Source organism: Vulpes lagopus, chromosome 1 (assembly GCF_018345385.1).
Source record: "Vulpes lagopus strain Blue_001 chromosome 1, ASM1834538v1, whole genome shotgun sequence".
Classification (NCBI taxonomy): domain Eukaryota; kingdom Metazoa; phylum Chordata; class Mammalia; order Carnivora; family Canidae; genus Vulpes; species Vulpes lagopus.
Window position 1 is genome coordinate 146,070,032 of NC_054824.1, and position 18,139 is coordinate 146,088,170.

Below are 18,139 nucleotides of genomic sequence, written 5' to 3' on the forward strand. Positions count from 1 at the left end.
ACACCTTCTCTCTTCTACAGCCATAGTGTCTTCCAGATACCTGGACTCACTGGGCTTGGTCACAATGGGGCCTTTAGTCGTGCTACTCCTGCCTGGAATACCCTCACTTGCCATGTGATCAGTTCACTGCTATTACTCTTAAAGTCTCAGCTTTCTCAGAAGAGCCTTTAAGAACCCCTAGACCAGGTCTGCTTTGCCTGATACATCCTCCCTAAGACCCTGTTTTCATCTTTTTGTACTTGTTCTTTTAGTCACTCACACTAGTTACTGAAGTGTCAACCATTGTTTCTCCCTCCTTAGTCCACAAAAAGGTACTTAAATATTTCCTCAACTAATGAATGACCTTCTAACAACTGGTGATATACTGACATACCTCAATTCTACTTATGTATTTTCCTCATCTTAGAATTTAACACATTATCTGCATACAATGATATAACTATTTTGCTTTTGCACTCAGAGCTAGACACAAGTATAAAAGTAGGAAAACTGCATACTGCCTTTGTCAAAAATTCAATCAGAAATACTCTTTCTTGGGGCGCCTGGTTGGCTCAGTCGCTGGAGTGTGCGACTCTTGATCTCAGGGTTGTGAGTTCCAGCCCCACATTAGGTGTAGAGATTGCTTAAAAATAATTAAAATCTTAGGAGCGCCTGGATGGCTCAGTCAGTTGAGCGTCTTGACTCTTGATTTTGGTTCAGGTCATGATCTCAGGATTATGGTCTCTGGAATGTGTGCACATGTGTGCACTTGCTCACTATCTCAAATAAATATATTTTTAAGTAATAATAATGATACAATCTTAGGAAAAAAAGAAATACTCTTTCTTAGGGGATAATGAGTATGAAATAGGTACTGAATGTTAATATTCCAAGATGAAATTGCAAGATGGAAATGTTCTAGAAACTTGCTGCAAAGTGAATAAAACTAATATTACTAAACCATATAGTTATTAAAAAGTTACGATGGTAAGTTTTATGTGTTTTTTACAAGAATAAAAATATTTCAAAATATGCTTCCTTAAAAGATTCTCACTTGTAATTATATTCAAGAGCCATCCTCTTTCAGGCTTTGAACCCTGCTCTCCCCAGCTGGCCTTAAGCACAGTAGACACTTAACACCGTCTTCGGTTTCTGACAACTTGTGCTGGCCTCCGGGACTAAGCCAGAGTGCCCAGCCTGCATGAAACTATGCCAGGAGTGCCTACAGAGCTCACTCTGAGTCTACAATAGTGTTTAGACAAATTGACAAAGGCAGCCATCCTAAATGTAGATACCAGAAATATCTGGATCCCATTAAGTATACAAGAAAATGGCACCATTAGAGGAGAAAACTCTGACAACTTCCTAATGGAGTGACTGGACTCCTCAAGAAGTGACACTGTGAGCCTCCCTACATGATGTTGAGGAGACCTCACTGCCCAGGCAGTATTCCTGCCCAAAGCATCTAACCTGAGTGTCATCAGGAGGAAACAATCAGGAACATCCAAATTTCAAGGCACCTAGAAAATACTGATGTCATGAACACGCTTCCTCCCCGAGGAGGCAGGGTGAGGTTATAGGTTCGATCCCAGAGTGGATTCTAGGTAAAACACAAAACTACACAAACAACTAAACAGGTACATTCTGGAAGCAACTGGGAAATCAGAACAGACTGTGTGTTGAGGTAATGCTCAACATGTGTTTGCTGAATAAACAGGAACCACTTACATGTTAAATATCACTGAGCTGCGAGTCTAAGCACACGTGGATAAACATGAATGGCTGAATGTGCAGGACCACACGTGTGGGAATGCAATCAGCACACGCCTGACTGTGACGATGGCAGCGGAGGAAGATGCCAGCCAATGATCCAAAACCATGAGGAAGGACAATGTGTTCCTTCCCCCTTTCTCCCCATGTGCCCTATGAGCACTTCTCCTGCACCCCCAGCCTCCTGGCCTGCACTGCTCCCTCCCTCGTCATCCCCGGACTGTCCCCTCACTGCACACCATTCTTCCAGAAAGCTGCTGGGGACCACAGATGCCACAGCTAGTGTCCTGAACCTAAGCCACAAGCCACCACGAACCCAGTATTACAGGAGAACTCTTTGTGGGATTCCCGCTCCTCAGCCTCAACAATGCCTCCTGTGTGGTCTTTGCTTCCTGAGATACTGGTGGACATTTCCCTGCTCTGCAGACACTCAACCCCACCTCCTAGGACAGGCTGGCCCTGCAACAAACACATATAGCTTGCAGCTCTCCAGCTGCCTCTTGTCACAAAACCTGTGGTCTTAAGGTAGATTAGCACAACAGATGAGTGTGGTGCTTGACATAACCTCCACGCAGGCCAGCAAGCTCGGCTCCATCCCATGCCTCCCCACACTGTCCCTTAGCTGATCAGCCAACTGAACATCACCAGCCCTGGATTCAAAATCAAAGTTACTGGCGCAAAAAACGAAGAGAGTGAAAAGGTTATGTGGTATTTGTCCCTCCTCGTTTCCAAAGTGTTCAGTTCAGATGTTAGTAAAATTCATCTGACAAGAGTGTACCTTTCCCTGGAGGCTTCGTCTGGGATCCCAAGGCATATCTCTCGATCAAACCTTCCTGCCCGCCTCAAAGCAGGGTCTAAGGAGTCCGGTCGGTTAGTGGCTCCAATGACGAGGACTCGGGCCGTTGCAGCTGTGGTATTCAGATCTAGTAAGAATCAGACACAGGGTGAGGGCTAACGAGACACCGGGAAAGGACGACAACGGCATCTACCTAAGTCGTGTGAGCAAGAAGAGAGTGTCACATGTTTGACAGCAACATTTATACAAGCTAATGTTTACTAATTATCAATTAAGGGAGAGAAGTGAGGAGAATAAATACACACTTTGTCCTCAAGCAGCTCACAGTCTATGGAGAAACCCACCAGACGAATCCTGTGTAGCACAAGGAAGGGAAAAAACAAAGCGTCACAGTAACTCCATGGAAGACAGCATGGGTTCTTGGGGGGTCATAGTCAGGGAAGGCCTTGGAGGACAAGCCATAAGCAGATCCAGGTTAGCAAAATTACACGTGAACCAAGGAGTGAGGGACCACAGAGGCACAGACATGCATGGTATGCTCAGAGAGGGGCCCGCCAGGCAGCGACTTTTTAGGAAAAGTAGAAGGTGGGGCCCAGCATGTCTTATTCTCTCAAGGGAGGCAGGGAGTCCGAGGCTGCACCCCTCCCAGGTAATAAAGTGGTACGATGATGCTAAGTAAGGAATGTACAGACTAGTCTTTGCCGACGGAAAGGCAAGAAAGGCTCTCCTGATCAGATCTGTGTTTTGGAAAGACAATTCTACCAGCAGAGATGAACAAAGGCGAGCAGTGTTCCCTGCAATGAGTTCATGTGCTTGTGGCCGTCAGGGGACAGAGGAGGGAAGGCAGGACACAGGGAGAAGCCCAGGTGCATAGTGAGTCCCTGAGTAGGGTCAGGGGAGCACATCGTCTGCACAGGGAGGAGAGGATGCAGCCGTGGCAGCACATGCTGTCGGGTATCCGACAGGCAGCAGGGAGAGGAGCCAGATGCTGGTCAAAACTCAAGGGTTCCAACTCATCCGTGATTCCTGAAGAGCTGCATGCAGATAGCCAGCGGCAAGCGGGCAGAAGGCGACAAGAGGGCCGAGTGTGGAGCCTGTCAGACCCTGTTAGTCTGAGGGACGGGTGGGTGGAGGCAGCCATGTCAGGGAGCTGCTAGTTAGCAGCCAGAGTGCCCGGCCAAGGAGAGGAAGGCAGTGCTAGTGCTCAGGCCACGCATGCCAACAGCCCAGGGTGATGCGGCCCATGGGACCAAGCGCTCTCGAGAACCACCACGCTGATGCTCTCTGGCCGCTCGCTGCGCGCGAGGTGCAAGGGCACAGTCGCCTCCTCGGCCAACCTCTGCCACACCTGTGACAGGTAGGTTCTCAGACGAGGACAATGAAGAACAGAGGTTGGGACAGATGAGCGTGAAAGCCACTAGACGATCCTCCACAACCCTCCCAGGATTAGCTTCAGCTATACGTAGGGGACGGACATATATTGGGGGTACAGTGTAGACCAGAACAGAAACACCAATGTGTATTCAGCAGACAGTGACTACTCCTTTGATAAAATTTTGGATTGAGAAGAGAGGCACAAGGCGGTCAGCGTGAGTAAGACAGGAAGGCTCTTAAATACTTTTTGAAAGTTGCATAAAAGCTCAAGGAGGGGATTCATGCTCAAGAGCTCATAAATGAGCAGGAGAAACTATAGGAAAATGAGGTGGCACGGCACAGTCACCGCACACAAGCTTCCCAAGAAGGTGTACCTCCACCAAATGCCACCTGTTTGGAGGCCGGGACAGAGCCCAAGCCACCCCCAGGCTGCTTCATGCAAGTTCTAATGCCCATAGCTACAATGGCCAATGGGACACCTGCTTCCTTGTTCAAGGTCAGGTCACTCAGACGCAGTGGTCTCAGTGACATGCCCTGAGCATGTCAGGGGTCAGGAACAGAGTTCAATGAGGACAGTCATGGGAATCTAGCTACAATGGCCAATGGGACACCTGCTTCCTTGTTCAAGGTCAGGTCACTCAGACGCGGTGGTCTCAATGACGTGCTCTGAGCATGTCAGGGGTCAGGAACAGAATTCAGTGAGGACAGTCATGGGAATCTGTGAAATCTGCAGTCATGAAATAACCCTTCTACAGGAAATAGATAGCAACGGAAGTGCTAATGTCAAATACGATTTCTTCCGTTGCATAAAAGATAAAAATCAGATCTTAGCCAGGACTGGCCGCCCTCTCCTGCCAGTAGCTTCACGACAAATTCTGTTCTTTCTCTCCCTCTTCCCCAGTACGATGCAATCATGATAAACTGACATTATGTTAGCCACAAGTTTGAACTTTGGAAAGTTATAGAAGAAGCAAAGTGTTATTTCTTTCCACACAGAGTAAACCCTGCCTGCATGGCACCAGCTCTCCTAGACAAAACACACATTTTTTGCAGGTGGCCTATTAACTGGATACAAGTGTGTAAACATCTGGAGCCAAGCCCTGGCTTTGCTGATGACCCACTGTATCCACTAGGTCCTGGCTTCCTGCACAGCACTTCCTCATAGACAAGATAATGTTTTAAGATGTTTTCCAGCTCTTAATAATTAGAATTATGCCTGAGTTGAAGTTTTTTAAATTAGGTAAAGTTAGTTCTCTTAAGTTCTCTTATTACCTTGTTCAAAATCATTTAAAGTTTTCAATTATTAAAATTCAAATTTGTAAACTCAAATTGATATTTTATAAAATTCTCAAACTGTAGGGGAAAATGACCACCTGGGACAGACTATTTGGGGCGTGACTGGGTATGCTGAACTGTTGGAAGTTCTCTCTACTCCATTCATAGAGGGGACCCTAAAACACACGCACTATGTCGGAAACCACAACTAATGGGGCTTTCAGGAAAGTTCTAGTAACGGGCAATCTGGTTACTCCTTCCACACTGTAAAATCTCTGAAATCAGAATGCATCTACGATCATGTGATAAATTCTGTGCTGCATTTTGGCAGGTGGTGTCTCCTTCTTAGAGGGACATAAAAATGATAACCACGTATCTCAGAACTGGTAATGATGTAGCTTCAATCTGGTAATTGAGAACACAGGCCTCAGAACATGGCAAGAACATCTTACATGACAACAGTAGAATAAGCAACCTGCACCTAGCACCATGAGAAGCACATGGGCTCCTTCCGATTTTCTTATGTATGTAAACCCCCTGCTATTTCATAGTGCATAGGATCTCGTTCTAAAAGTTATCTACCGGGATCCCTGGGTGGTGCAGCGGTTTGGCGCCTGCCTTTGGCCCAGGGCGTGATCCTGGAGACCCGGGATCGAATCCCACGTCGGGCTCCCGGTGCATGGAGCCTGCTTCTCCCTCTGTCTATGTCTCTGCCTCTCTCTCTCTCTCTCTCTCTGTGACTATCATAAATAAATAAAAATTAAAAAAAAATAAAATAAAAGTTATCTACCTTCCCTCCAAATTTCTACCTAAATGGGAACTGAAAAACAAGCTACAGACTGGGAAGAAGTAATTGTAACATGTTTACCAAAGAATTTGCTTCCATAACAAATTAAAATAAAATACCCCTTCAAATCAATTTTTAAAAATTCAGTAACACAATCGGCACAGGATGAGAAAGGGATGTGGGGGTGATACAAATAGCCAAGAAATAGGGAAAGATAATCATCCTGCAATAAAAACAGGTAACTGCCAAGGACAATATGGCAATAACTCCATCTTCACCAAAAGACCATCAAAGATGAAAACACCCAGTGACAGTTGGGGTGGTGGAGGACTTGGACACAGTGTGGCTCTCAGAGGATGGGGCAGCACATGCTGCAAAACTTTCCTACAAAATTTGAAGTGTGTAACCTCTAACCATCACCTTAAAATGAATAATTTTACACTGACCATCCATGCAGGTTAGGAGCTGGGCTACAATTCTTCGTTCCATATCTTTTGAAGCCACTTCTCTCTTGGGGGTAATTGCATCAATTTCATCAATAAAAAGGACACAGGGTGCATTTGACTGGAAATAAAAATATCACAAAAGACAATCGTAAATACATGCCCCATACTGCAGCATAGTTTAGTATGCACGTTTTAAAGAATCTTGAAGTTCAGGGGTCGTTCAGCAAAAAACCAGCACTAACAGAAGGCAGTTCCCAGCACATCACTTGATTTTTATCTGACTTAGGACGCTGGACAGGGGACAGTGAGAGACCACACACAGGCTGCCAGGCTGCCAGCCCTCTTATCCATCTGCACTTTGCAATGACCAAGTCCCCAAAATTCTTTCATAAATGAGGCATATACGTGATGCTATGAAATACAACCAGTGGGTGAGCATGCACAAAGCTAGAAGACCAGCACTGGCTGGCTGTGAGGACCATGCTGAGGAAGGAAGGGAGGTGAGTCCCAGTCGTCCAGTGTGGACCACAAGCACCTTCCCCTTGTGTGTTCTTTGAAGTTCAGACTAGACTAAGTGGAGAGAGGAAGTTAAGAAAGAAGCACCAACCACCTGGAACAAAGACAGGGACATGGGAAACAGAGATATAGGGGATGGTGGGGGCTGGGGAAGGGCCGTGGGGGTTCAGGGGCTGGGGAGGGAGGGAAGGTGGGGACCAGGGGTTTGTTCAGGTTGGGTAGACACTGGGGGTGACAGTCACACAACATGCAAGTGTACTTACTTAACACCAAAGAACTGTGTACATTTAAAAATGTTTAAAATAGCAAGTTTAACGTTTCACCACAATAAAAACAAAAAGAAAGGAGGACCAGTTAACATGAAAAATGTAAATAAAGGGACGCATGGGTGGCTCATCAGTTGAGCGCCTGTCTTTGGCCCAGGGCATGATCCTGGAGTCCCAAGATCGAGTCCCACATCAGGCCCCCTGCATGGAGCCTGCTTCTCTCTCTGCCTATGTCTCTGCCTCTCTGTGTCTCTCATGAATAAATAAATAAAACCTTAAAAAAAAATGTAAATAAAGATGTTGAGATATGCAATCTCCAGCACGGTCCCTCCTAGTTACTGAGTGACACGGATTACACTAGGAGTCCGGCTCAGCAGCTAAGGCACCTCAGCCCCATGGGGCTCACAGCAGTTCAAGGGAGGATCTGGCCCATCACTGGCTGACTGGCTTTCCGTCCTCCTGGGACAATAGGATCTGCCCATGGCCAGGAAAACTCAGTGAGAAAGAGGAAGAGGCGGTTCTGGTCATCAGAACTTGGCTGAAGGGGAAGCACACAGTTCTCAACAGAGGACCCCAGTATCTGCTTGGATGTTCTGTTCTCTGGCCCATATGCCTCAGAGCACCCTGCTTCATCAAGTAACGGGGGGGGGGGGGGGGGGGAACCCAGGACTCACTAGGCACCTGCTGTCACCCTCATTTTGATGTCAGGAATTACAGTGGGAATCCAATCCGTCATTTCTCTGGTAACAGGATTTTCTTCTCACAGGTTCACTTAGAGAAGAGTTTATCCTGGCATTTCTATGGCTACTCTTACACTGTGATAATCCTAAAGGTGAACAGTTTTCACACTGCTTGCACACTGGTAAACTTAATTTGGGGAAAGTGAAAGTGAGAGCAAATACCACCAGGACAATCTATTTTCAACCCAGAAGCAGCAGGCATGACAGTGTAGAACTGCTCACTAACTGTAGTTACACCTGACTTCAGATTCAACAGATTACTTTGTCCGACAGCCTGTATCAGTGCATCTACTATAAACATTTGGCTGTGTTGCCTCGTATGACCCAATGACCCAACGTGGGTCGGCACCAGACTCACCACAGCCTGCTCAAACAGCTCTCTTAGCTTCTGCTCGGATTCCCCAGACACCCCAGACACAACCTCCGTGGCAGCTACCTTCAGAATTGGGAGGTCCAGTTCCTGGGTAGAAACACATCAAAGAATGGCCACATGTCAAAATGTACCTTCCTACATGTTCCTCATTCAGTCCCTGTCTCAAAATTCCATTTTTGGAATGCTCAATTTTCTGAGAAACTTCATCTTTCTGTATTGGTTTGTTGAAAAACATTATTTAGAAATCTACAGTTTTGTTCAAGCACATCGACTGGATGCCTTCCACTTGTCTATACTTTACAGAAGTCACTGTGAGATCCCATTGTCATCTCCAGAGACAGCTCTCCACCCCCCACCCCCCCACTCCCCCACCCCGACCTCAGCCAGAACAATTTCCCAGTTATTTACCTGCCGGAAGGAGTGCCAGGGTCATGACACACTTGGGTCCTACTCACCCTACTGCCACGTCTCAGCCCTGCACCCAGAGGAGCCCAATGCAGAGGAGGAGCCGCCCTGCTAGTGCACATGGCGACCAGCCTGCCTGCACCCTACTAGCTCTCCAGGCCATCCTGAAAATCACTTCCTCGCCCACAGGCATCCCACAGAAACACCACACTGTATCTTCCACCCATGACTGCTGTGACTGCATACAACATTCACCTGTATGATGGCCATTCCACGTGGCCTCTCCTACTAGATGGGGTTTATTTATCACTGCATTTCAACATCTGCCAGGCAGTGGTCACACAACAGTTTGGTCAACAGAGGAACAAATGAGGCAAATCAGAGCATTAACCTATTCATCACTGGTATAAAACGCTATTCTTCAAGCTGAAGTCACTCATTTTGCATTTTACCACCTAACACAGTTTCTGAAAAATCTGATGGGACAAAGAAAATATTGCTGCCTTTTAATTTTGCCAACTAAGTATCATCACCATTTCAGAAAGGCTAATTAAACACTAAAAAGTACAAGAATGTGGGGCACCCAGCTGGCTCAGTCAGTGGAACAGGTGCCTCCTGACCTTAGAGTACTGAGTTCAAGCCCCATACTGGGTGTAGAAACTACTTAAAAATTAAGAAAAAAAAAAAGTATAAGAACATGACTCTGAGTGGAAATTCTCAGTAAATTTAGTTCTGTGAAAAACAATACGATCCTTAGTTTTCTTTTTTTTTTTTTTTTTTTTTTTCTTAGTTTTCTTATTTACTGTTTTTGAGAACCACTGGCTTAAAGGGAAAGAGAAGTAACTAAAACATAAACTGTGTATTAAAAAAGGGTGTTTAAAAAAAAAAAAAAAAAAAGGGTGTTTGCAGCCAGGTCATTTTGCTCCCCACCCAACCCTTGCCATATAAATAACTGGCTGCATTAAAACAAACAGCATCTCACAAACAGCAGCACAAAAGAGGGAAGAAACAGAGAGGATGGATCCTCCTGAGAAGATGCCAAGTGTGGTTCAAGTTGACCGAAAAGGAAGCACAAAGGCAAACAGAACGAAGGAGCAGGAGCAAGACGCACGCAGAGCTCACCCCAGCAATAGCATGGGCCAATAGGGTCTTCCCACAGCCTGGTGGTCCGTGTAGGAGAACACCACGGGGCGGCACGGCACCTAAGTGGTGGTACACCTCCGGGTGACGCATGTGGATGAGCATCTTGCAGACTTCCTAGCAGAGAATGGGATGCAGGGTAAGTGGAACTGAGTAGACACTGAATAAATAGTAACTGCTACTATTACTCCTGCTAGAGCAGCGTTCCGCACATAGGTTGTAGTTCAAACAATGAAGAAGCTGCAGGCACTACACGCCCTCTACCCCTCGGCCCCCTGACAGTATGAGCCAGGTCTGCCCCTCTGCCCTTCCCAGGCTCCCTTCCACACTCAGTTCCTACCAGCAAAGAGACGCAGGTTGTTTGAATAACTGATCAACAATAAAGCCACGTGCACCTGAACTAACCTTTAATGTCGCATCATTGCCTCCCACATCTTCAAACTTCACCCTGGAGACCTGTAACTCCAGCCCCTTGGCTTTAGCTGGCAAACAAAATAGGAGACAAAAAGTGTGTGATTCGTTAGGAATTCAGAGTTCTATTTAATAATGTCTAAGGAAACTGAGGTCCCTGGACACTGAAGTCTTTCATCACAGATGTCACCACACCTAGCAGGTCCCCCAAGCATGATGGCAGGGACTGGCACCACCTCTTCCGAAACCCGCCTGCCACCGTGCCTGCCCGAGGACGCATAGCCCACCTTTCCTGTGCAGGACACCTTCTATTTCCCCATCTGCTTCCTGGACATCTTTCTTCCTTTTGTTCCCTTTGCTCCTCAGTCTGCCTTTTCTTTTCTCATTACTCTCCAGAAGGGAAGCATCTTTGGAATCCTAGGAAGGAAAAGAAACTTAAATATGCCATGCCTGAAACCACAACATCAGTGATGTATTCTTCAAGACGGGCATTCCTGGCCAGGCACTGGCATCAGTTTCCAGCCCCTCTGCTCAATCATGGTCTCTGCTGAAGACTGGCCACCTTTTCTGCAGCTGAAGCTCAGTTTATAGCCCACGCATGAAAACTTCCTTTCCAGACTCTTCCTCACACTCCCTGGACACTGAACCTGCAAGTGTATTAGAGCCTGCCACAATCTGCTTATATCTGAGAAATTCTGCATCCCTCATGGAACTGTGAGTCCTGGGAGTGGAGACATTAACCTTCGTCTTGTGTTTCTCACCAGCCTTTCACCAGAGTGTCTTCATGTGATGTCTGATGAATCACTACATTAAACAGCACTACAGAGCTGCTTTGAAAGCCATAAGAAAGTATAATTCTGCTTAAGAGTCAAGCTATTTCCTTAACCCTATAATAATGTTTTCTAAGGACAGATGATGAATGTTCAGATATGAAAAAGGCCCAGTAATAATTTAAAGGAGAAGGGTTTTGCCAAGTCAAGTCTCATTTCTTGGAAACCACTTACAGTGGTGCTGGCCAAGAGAAATACAATGCCATATACAGAATTTTTTCCCCCAAAAGATTCCATTTATTCATTCATGAGAGACACACACATAGAGAGAAGCAGAGACACAGGCGGAGGGAGATGCAGCCCGATGCAGGCTCCATGCAGGGAGCCCAATGTGGGACTAAACCACTGAGCCACCCAGGCTGCCCATATACATAATTTTAAATATGTTCCAATAGCCACGTTTAAAAAAGGGAAAAAGCAATCAGTGAAGTTAATTTAGTATTTAATCGAATATATTCAAAACATTATCATTTTAACATGATAGAGCCCAATGTGGCACTAAACCACTGAGCCACCCAGGCTGCCCATATACATAATTTTAAATATGTTCCAATAGCCACGTTTAAAAAAGGGAAAAAGCAATCAGTGAAGTTAATTTAGTATTTAATCGAATATATTCAAAACATTATCATTTTAACATACAATCAGTATAAAAAATTGAGAGGTCTTATGTTGCTTTTTTTTAATAGCAAGTCTTCAAAGACCAATGTGTACTTTATTATAGCACATCTTTTTATTTTATTTTATTTTTATTCATGAGAGACACAGAGAGGCAGAGACATAGGCAGAGGGAGGAGAAGCAGGCTCCCTGCAGGAGTCCAATGTGGGATTCAATCCCAGAACCCCAGGATCACGTCCTGAGCTGAAGGCAGACGCTCAACCACTGAGCCACCCAGGCATCCCTATTATAGCACATCTTAACTCAGGAACTAAATTTTAATGCAAAATACATAATTTGTATTTAGGTTCATAAAATTTAGAACTAAAAGAGTAGATTTGAGGTGCCTGGAGGGCTCAGTCGGTCGCTCAGGTCATGATCCCGGGGTCCTGGGATCAAGCTCCACTATTCCCTGCTCAGCGGGGAGTCTGCTTCTCCCCATTTCTCTGCCCCTCCCCATGCTAGTGTGCGCTCTCATTCACTTGCTCTCCTCAAATAAAGTCTTAAAAAAAAGTAGATTCATATACCCAAGTTGTTCCAAATATACTTAGAAGTTTTATAATAACTGAATTGACTACTACTTTATAAATTTAAATTACAGATTTAGTTCCTCATTTGCACTAACCATATTTCGAGTGCTCAAGAGCACCTATCACACCAGAGAGTGAGCCCTGGGGGCATCTGTGGGACTACAGTGGGACAAATTCCTATAAATTCGCTCTCATTGTGTCAGTTGTTAAAAACAGTCAGTTAAGGATGGTGCCCAATGTGTTCACTCTGTGATAATTCAGCTTTACTTTTAGGTATGGTATAGCTGAAAGGTTAAAAAACGGGTGTCTACTTATTCTGTACGTTTTCATGGTGTACCCATTTGTGCAGGCTCCCTTGAGGCATTACCCTCAGGGGAAAACGAGCCACATGCTGCTTTAGAGCTCCCTCTGACAAGGACTGACCTTCTGAAACACACGTGCAAAGTACCTATTCTTTATTTAACCTGCACCGGTAAGTGCACCTTGGAAGGCCATTAGGCACTAATTCAACAAATTGACAACCACATATCAGCTGAATTTTATTTTTTTAATGATTTTTTAAAGATTTTATTTAGAGAGAGAGCAAGAGAGAATGACAGAATTAGAATGCATGAGTAGGGGGAGGGGCAGAAGGAGAGAATCTCAAGCAGGCTCCATGCCCAGTGCAGAGCCCCACACCAGGCTTGATCCCAGGGCCCTGAGATCACAACTTGAGCCAAAATCAAGAGTCAGATGCTCAACTGACTAAGCCCCACAGGTGCCCTGTTCGCTGCATTTTAGCCGGGGAGACATTATTAAACAAAACAAGCTGGCATTCTAGAGGAGATAGTCAAAGAAAAAAAAAAAAAAAACTAAACAATTATGCAATAAGTTCTGAGTGGTCCAAAGAGCTTGACAAAAAGGAGATGAAGCAGGGTCAGGAAACAGTACCCAAGGACATGCTATTTTACATATCAGGAAAGGACTCCACCAAGATTACAAGGAAATAGGAGGTAATAGGAATCTGGGGTAGGTCCAGACAGAAGCACAGGTGCACATGCCCCAGGTGAGTGTGCATGGAGTATTCTAGAAACAGCACCAGGCCATGTGGGGAGGTAGGTGACAGATGACTGAAGAGCCAGCAGGGCAGCCACTCACAATCATGAAGCCTTTGATTTTAGACTGAACAAAGACATTTTTTTTTAAAGATTTATTTATTCAGGAGAGACACGGGGAGAGAGAGAGAGAGAGAGAGAGAGAGAAAGAAGCAGACTCCATTCAGGGAGCCCGATGTGGGACTCGATCCCAGGTCTCCAGGATCATGCCCTGGGCTGAAGGCGGCGCTACACCGCTGAGCCACCTGGGGATGCCCGAACAAAGACATTTTTAATGCACAAATGAGAACAACCTGACTTGAAAAAAACAAGACCCTGCGAGTGGAGAATAAGCCACGGGAAATTATTTCAGTCTTTAGGGCTCTAACTCAGAAACAGCGCAGCTGAGAGGATGTGAGCATGTTCTCCATGTGCTGCCAACTCCCCCCACACCCTTCACGAGCCACAAGAATCTGCTGATGTGACATTCAAAGGCTGGAAAGCGCTCCAAGTACTTAAGGCTAAAATTCCACCAGAAAAATACCTCTTTCTCAGATCTTGGCTGCTTGTGATTACTCTTCTCGTCTGTCAGACCCATCTTTCCAGCAGGAGTTCTGTCGATAAACCACCCTCCCTCAGAAGCTCTGGCTGGGGCCTTCAACGGGCCGGAGCCTGTTCCAGAAGGCGTCCGTGGGACTGAGACTGTGGTTTCTCTGGGCTCCATCTCGGGAGTACTTGTAACAGAATCAGGATGTCCTTTCCGATATAAGGACAGCAGGGAGCTGTTCATGTGATTTGCCACCTGGCAGAAACACAACGTTATCATAAATTACTCACAGGTACTCATGGAAAGCTGGTTACCCAAACATTCCACGGTCAACAGCTTCTCTCACAGCATTTCAGTCAGAAAACACAGGGGTTCACAGTGAGAAGCTTCACAAGCAAACATTTACTGCTCATAAAAGATGTTCCCACTTCACCTCAAGTTAAAGCACCAACTCATAAATGGGAGTTAAAACTAAGTAACAAAGATCAGTTTTAAAAAATACAACAGAATCAAGTATTAAAATGAACTGGTTGTCAAGAAGAGTCACTACTATCAATTCAATACTGATCAAATATGACTCATTATCATCCTTTGTTAAAAACATAAACTACCACTAGGAAAAAACAGAGTAAGTTACAAATCATCTGATACATTACTTCCACATTTCCCTTTAACTGAAGCCTACTTTTTGGCAATGCCAGCCCTTTGGCAGAAAATGTATCTTTTTCTCAATTTTTACTGTTAATTCCCCTTTGTCTTCCCACATGCCCTATTTCTGGCCACTCTCTTCCCTTTTTTCCCCCCTATAAAATAGGCTATAAACACAAATATTGGAAGGATGGCCATCCAGAGAATTCTTCAACACTGTACACAGGAAATATTCAATTATTTATTGACAGAGATGTTCAAAGTCTCTTATTCTATTCCAGGCTAATTATTTTGTTAAATTATTCAAGATGATTAAAAAAAAAATCAAAGTGGGTCCATTAAATGTCTAGCTTACCTGTGGATCTGGGTAGTCTTCCATATTTGAATCACTGTCTGAATAGCTTTCAGTATACCTCAGAGTAAGAAGAGGAAAAGAAACATCTTAAAGGCTTTTCTCCACATCCTAAAAAATTTACCACTCCAAGCAAAAAATATACTAAGGCAAAATATTATGGTGGTGAAGGGTCCAGGCTTTGGAATTAAGAAAAATCTGGATTCAAAAATACAACTTGCAGGTTACTAGCTTCTACTCATCTCTGTGAGCACCACATCCTAATCCATAAAGAGAGATAATAAATAATGTCCACCTCACTTAGTTATCAGAGGACTCAAGAGAAGCTCACCAATTCCTTAGAGTACATAATAAATGGTGATTACCTTAATACTAGCAATAAATAAAATGCAAATTCCTATCAGACCCAAGGGTCTTATTAGGAATATCAGGTGCCAAAAAAAGGAAATATTCCAGCAAGCCATAAATGAGTAACTGAGTAAAAATTCACACACTCCACATGACAGCCAGGTGACCAGGTGGAGCTTTCCCAAGTCTGTCCATGAGAAATGAAGGTACAAATAAACTTTCAGCAAGGAACAGGCATAAATCCTAATGACAGGGATCCCTGGGTGGCGCAGCAGTTTGGCGCCTGCCTTTGGCCCAGGGCGCGATCCTGGAGACCCGGGATCGAATCCCACGTCGGGCTCCCGGTGCATGGAGCCTGCTTCTCCCTCTGCCTGTGTCTCTGCCTCTCTCTCTATCTCTCTGTGACTATCATAAATAAATAAAAATTAAAAAAAAAAAATCCTAATGACAAACTAAGAATGCGGCCTCAGTTCATTATAACCCAGAGTTGATATTTTAACAGCTTCAAGTAAAACTATAGGACCCTGGTACTATTCAATAAAATGTCTTTAGAAAATAATTAAACAAGAACAGGACTCTTCCTAAATAAAAAGGTTTATGAAGGGATGCCTGGGTGGCTCAGCAGTTGAGCGTCTGCCTTTGGCTCAGGGTGTGGTCCCGGGGTACCTGGATCGAGTCCCACATCAGGTTCCCTGTATGGAGCCTGCTTCTCCCTCTGCCTATGTCTCTGCCTCTCTCTCTCTGTATCACATGAATAAATAAATAAAATCTTAAAAAAAAAAAAAAGGTTTACATGAATGTTATGACTCTTTTATAAAAAAGACACGAATTCTTTTGTTATTCATTAAATTCTATTAATGTAAGTTTGGGTGTTTCTAATCAATGTAAAGAAGGTGGATAATTCAACCAGTTGAAAAAAAAACCATTTTGCCCTAAGAGTCACATCCTACAAAGATAATTACAAGTGGTTTAAAGGTTAAATGTTTGGGGTGCCCGAGTGGCTCAGTTGGTGAAGCATCTGCCTTTGGCTCAGGTCATGGTCTCAGGGTCCTGGGATCGAGCCCCAGGTCAGGCTCCCTACTCAGTAGAGAGCCTGCTTCTCCCTCTCTCTCTGCTGCTCCCCCTGCTTGTGCACGTGCTCTCTCAAATAAATAAAAATCTTAAAAAAAAAAAAAAAGTTAAACGTAATGCCATGAATAAACAAGGAAAAAGTACAGGTAATTATCCCATATACTCCTGTGCTAGAGGTCTAATCATATCAGCATCAACTATAAAGGAAAAGACTGGCAGATGCAGGACTTCTCTATTCAAAAGACTCTCTTTTTGAGTGACAGTACAAAACTCCAGAAGAGGGAGGGGACCTGACCAGAGTTGCCCTCAAAAGACATTTTATTTTTTTATTCTTTTTAAAAGACTTATTTATTTATTTACTCATGACAAACACAGAGAGAGAGAGGTAGAGACATAGGCAGAGGGAGAAGCAGGTTCCTTGTAGGGAGCCTGATGTGGGACTTAATCCCAGGACCCCGGTCACACCATGAGCCGAAGGCAGAGGCTCAACCACTGAGGCACCTAGGTGCCCCTCAAAAGATACTTTAACAAAAATAAAAGACGAATGGCAAAATGGAACAAGCATTTGGAGTACGTATAAAAGGAGGTGCTATTTTCTATGAAGGGATCTGACAAATAATACAGAAAATTCAAACACCTCTCAAATGAAAGACAAAACCCATAAGCAAACAACTAAAAGAGGAAACATTAAACAGTCAAAAAAATTTAACCTCACTAGTTATCCAAAAATTACAAATGAAAACATATCAATTTCTGCCTGCAAAGCTGGTAGAGATTAAATAATAGTACTACTAGGATAACAAGGGTGCAGAGGAATGCACTCTTCATACAAAGCTGCTGGGAGGATGAACCAGCTCCAAATGTAACAGAAATCTCAAAAATATACCTTTAACCCCAGAAATACCACTTCAGGAATTTAACATTTAAAAAACAAAGAAATGTATACAAAGATATATGTGCTAAAGGATTATTTACTGCACGTTAGCACAAAACTGGAAACAAGCCAATGTCCACAAATATGGAACTAGTTAAGAAAAGAAGCCAGCAAAGTGGAAAGGAACTACCACCACAGATCCTATAGACATTGAAGGCAAAATGAGAGGATATCTTGAAAACTTTATGCCAACAAATTCCACACCTTAGCTGAAATGGACACATTCCTTTAAGAGTACAATTTACTGATACAAGAAGAAAAAGAAAATAGGAAGAGTCCTAGAATTAGTAAAATTAAAGGTTATCTAAATCCTTTCCAAGAAGAAGCCTATAGCCCAAGATGAATTCTTTTTTTTTTTAAGTTAAGATTTTATATATATATATATATATATATATATATATATATATATATATATATATATATATTGCAATGTTCCATAACTTCATCTCTAAAAAAAAAGAAAAAAATAAAAGAAAGAAGTAGCAGTGACATTACTAACTTTTTGGTCAAATAGAGAGAAAAAAATTTTTTTCCAACTAATATTACGAAGCCAGTATAACCCTAAATTGACAAAAACATTACAAAAAAGAAAAAAAGTCAGATCAATATGAAGACAGACATAAGCATGTACAGAAAAAGATAAGCAAACAATTTTACAATATCTAAGGATAATACATGGAACCCAGTAATGTATATCCCAGGATGCAAGACTGGCTTAACAATAAAAAAAAAAATCAATGTAATTCACCAAATTAATAGAACAAAGGGAGAAAACCATAACGAAATATTTCATTAAGTGCATAAAAAGTATTTGACAAATATAACACCTATTCATGATAAAAATACTTAATGTTATTTCTCTCTTTTTTT

At 43.7% G+C, this 18,139-nt stretch overlaps 1 protein-coding gene across 4 annotated transcripts in view; it reads right to left on the minus strand.

The window, feature by feature from the left end:
* The window catches only part of NVL (nuclear VCP like), an 82,260-nt gene that overhangs the window by 58,448 nt on the left and 5,673 nt on the right, over nucleotides 1–18,139 (minus strand). For all 4 annotated transcript variants that reach the window (XM_041767778.1, XM_041767786.1, XM_041767797.1 and 1 more), the window contains 8 exons: nucleotides 14,920–14,977; nucleotides 13,914–14,171; nucleotides 10,566–10,695; nucleotides 10,273–10,349; nucleotides 9,850–9,984; nucleotides 8,308–8,409; nucleotides 6,428–6,545; nucleotides 2,528–2,672 (listed from right to left, as the gene is read on the minus strand). In XM_041767778.1, coding sequence (XP_041623712.1) covers nucleotides 2,528–2,672; nucleotides 6,428–6,545; nucleotides 8,308–8,409; nucleotides 9,850–9,984; nucleotides 10,273–10,349; nucleotides 10,566–10,695; nucleotides 13,914–14,171; nucleotides 14,920–14,977 — 1,023 coding nt within the window. The remainder of the gene's footprint in view (nucleotides 1–2,527; nucleotides 2,673–6,427; nucleotides 6,546–8,307; nucleotides 8,410–9,849; nucleotides 9,985–10,272; nucleotides 10,350–10,565; nucleotides 10,696–13,913; nucleotides 14,172–14,919; nucleotides 14,978–18,139) is intronic.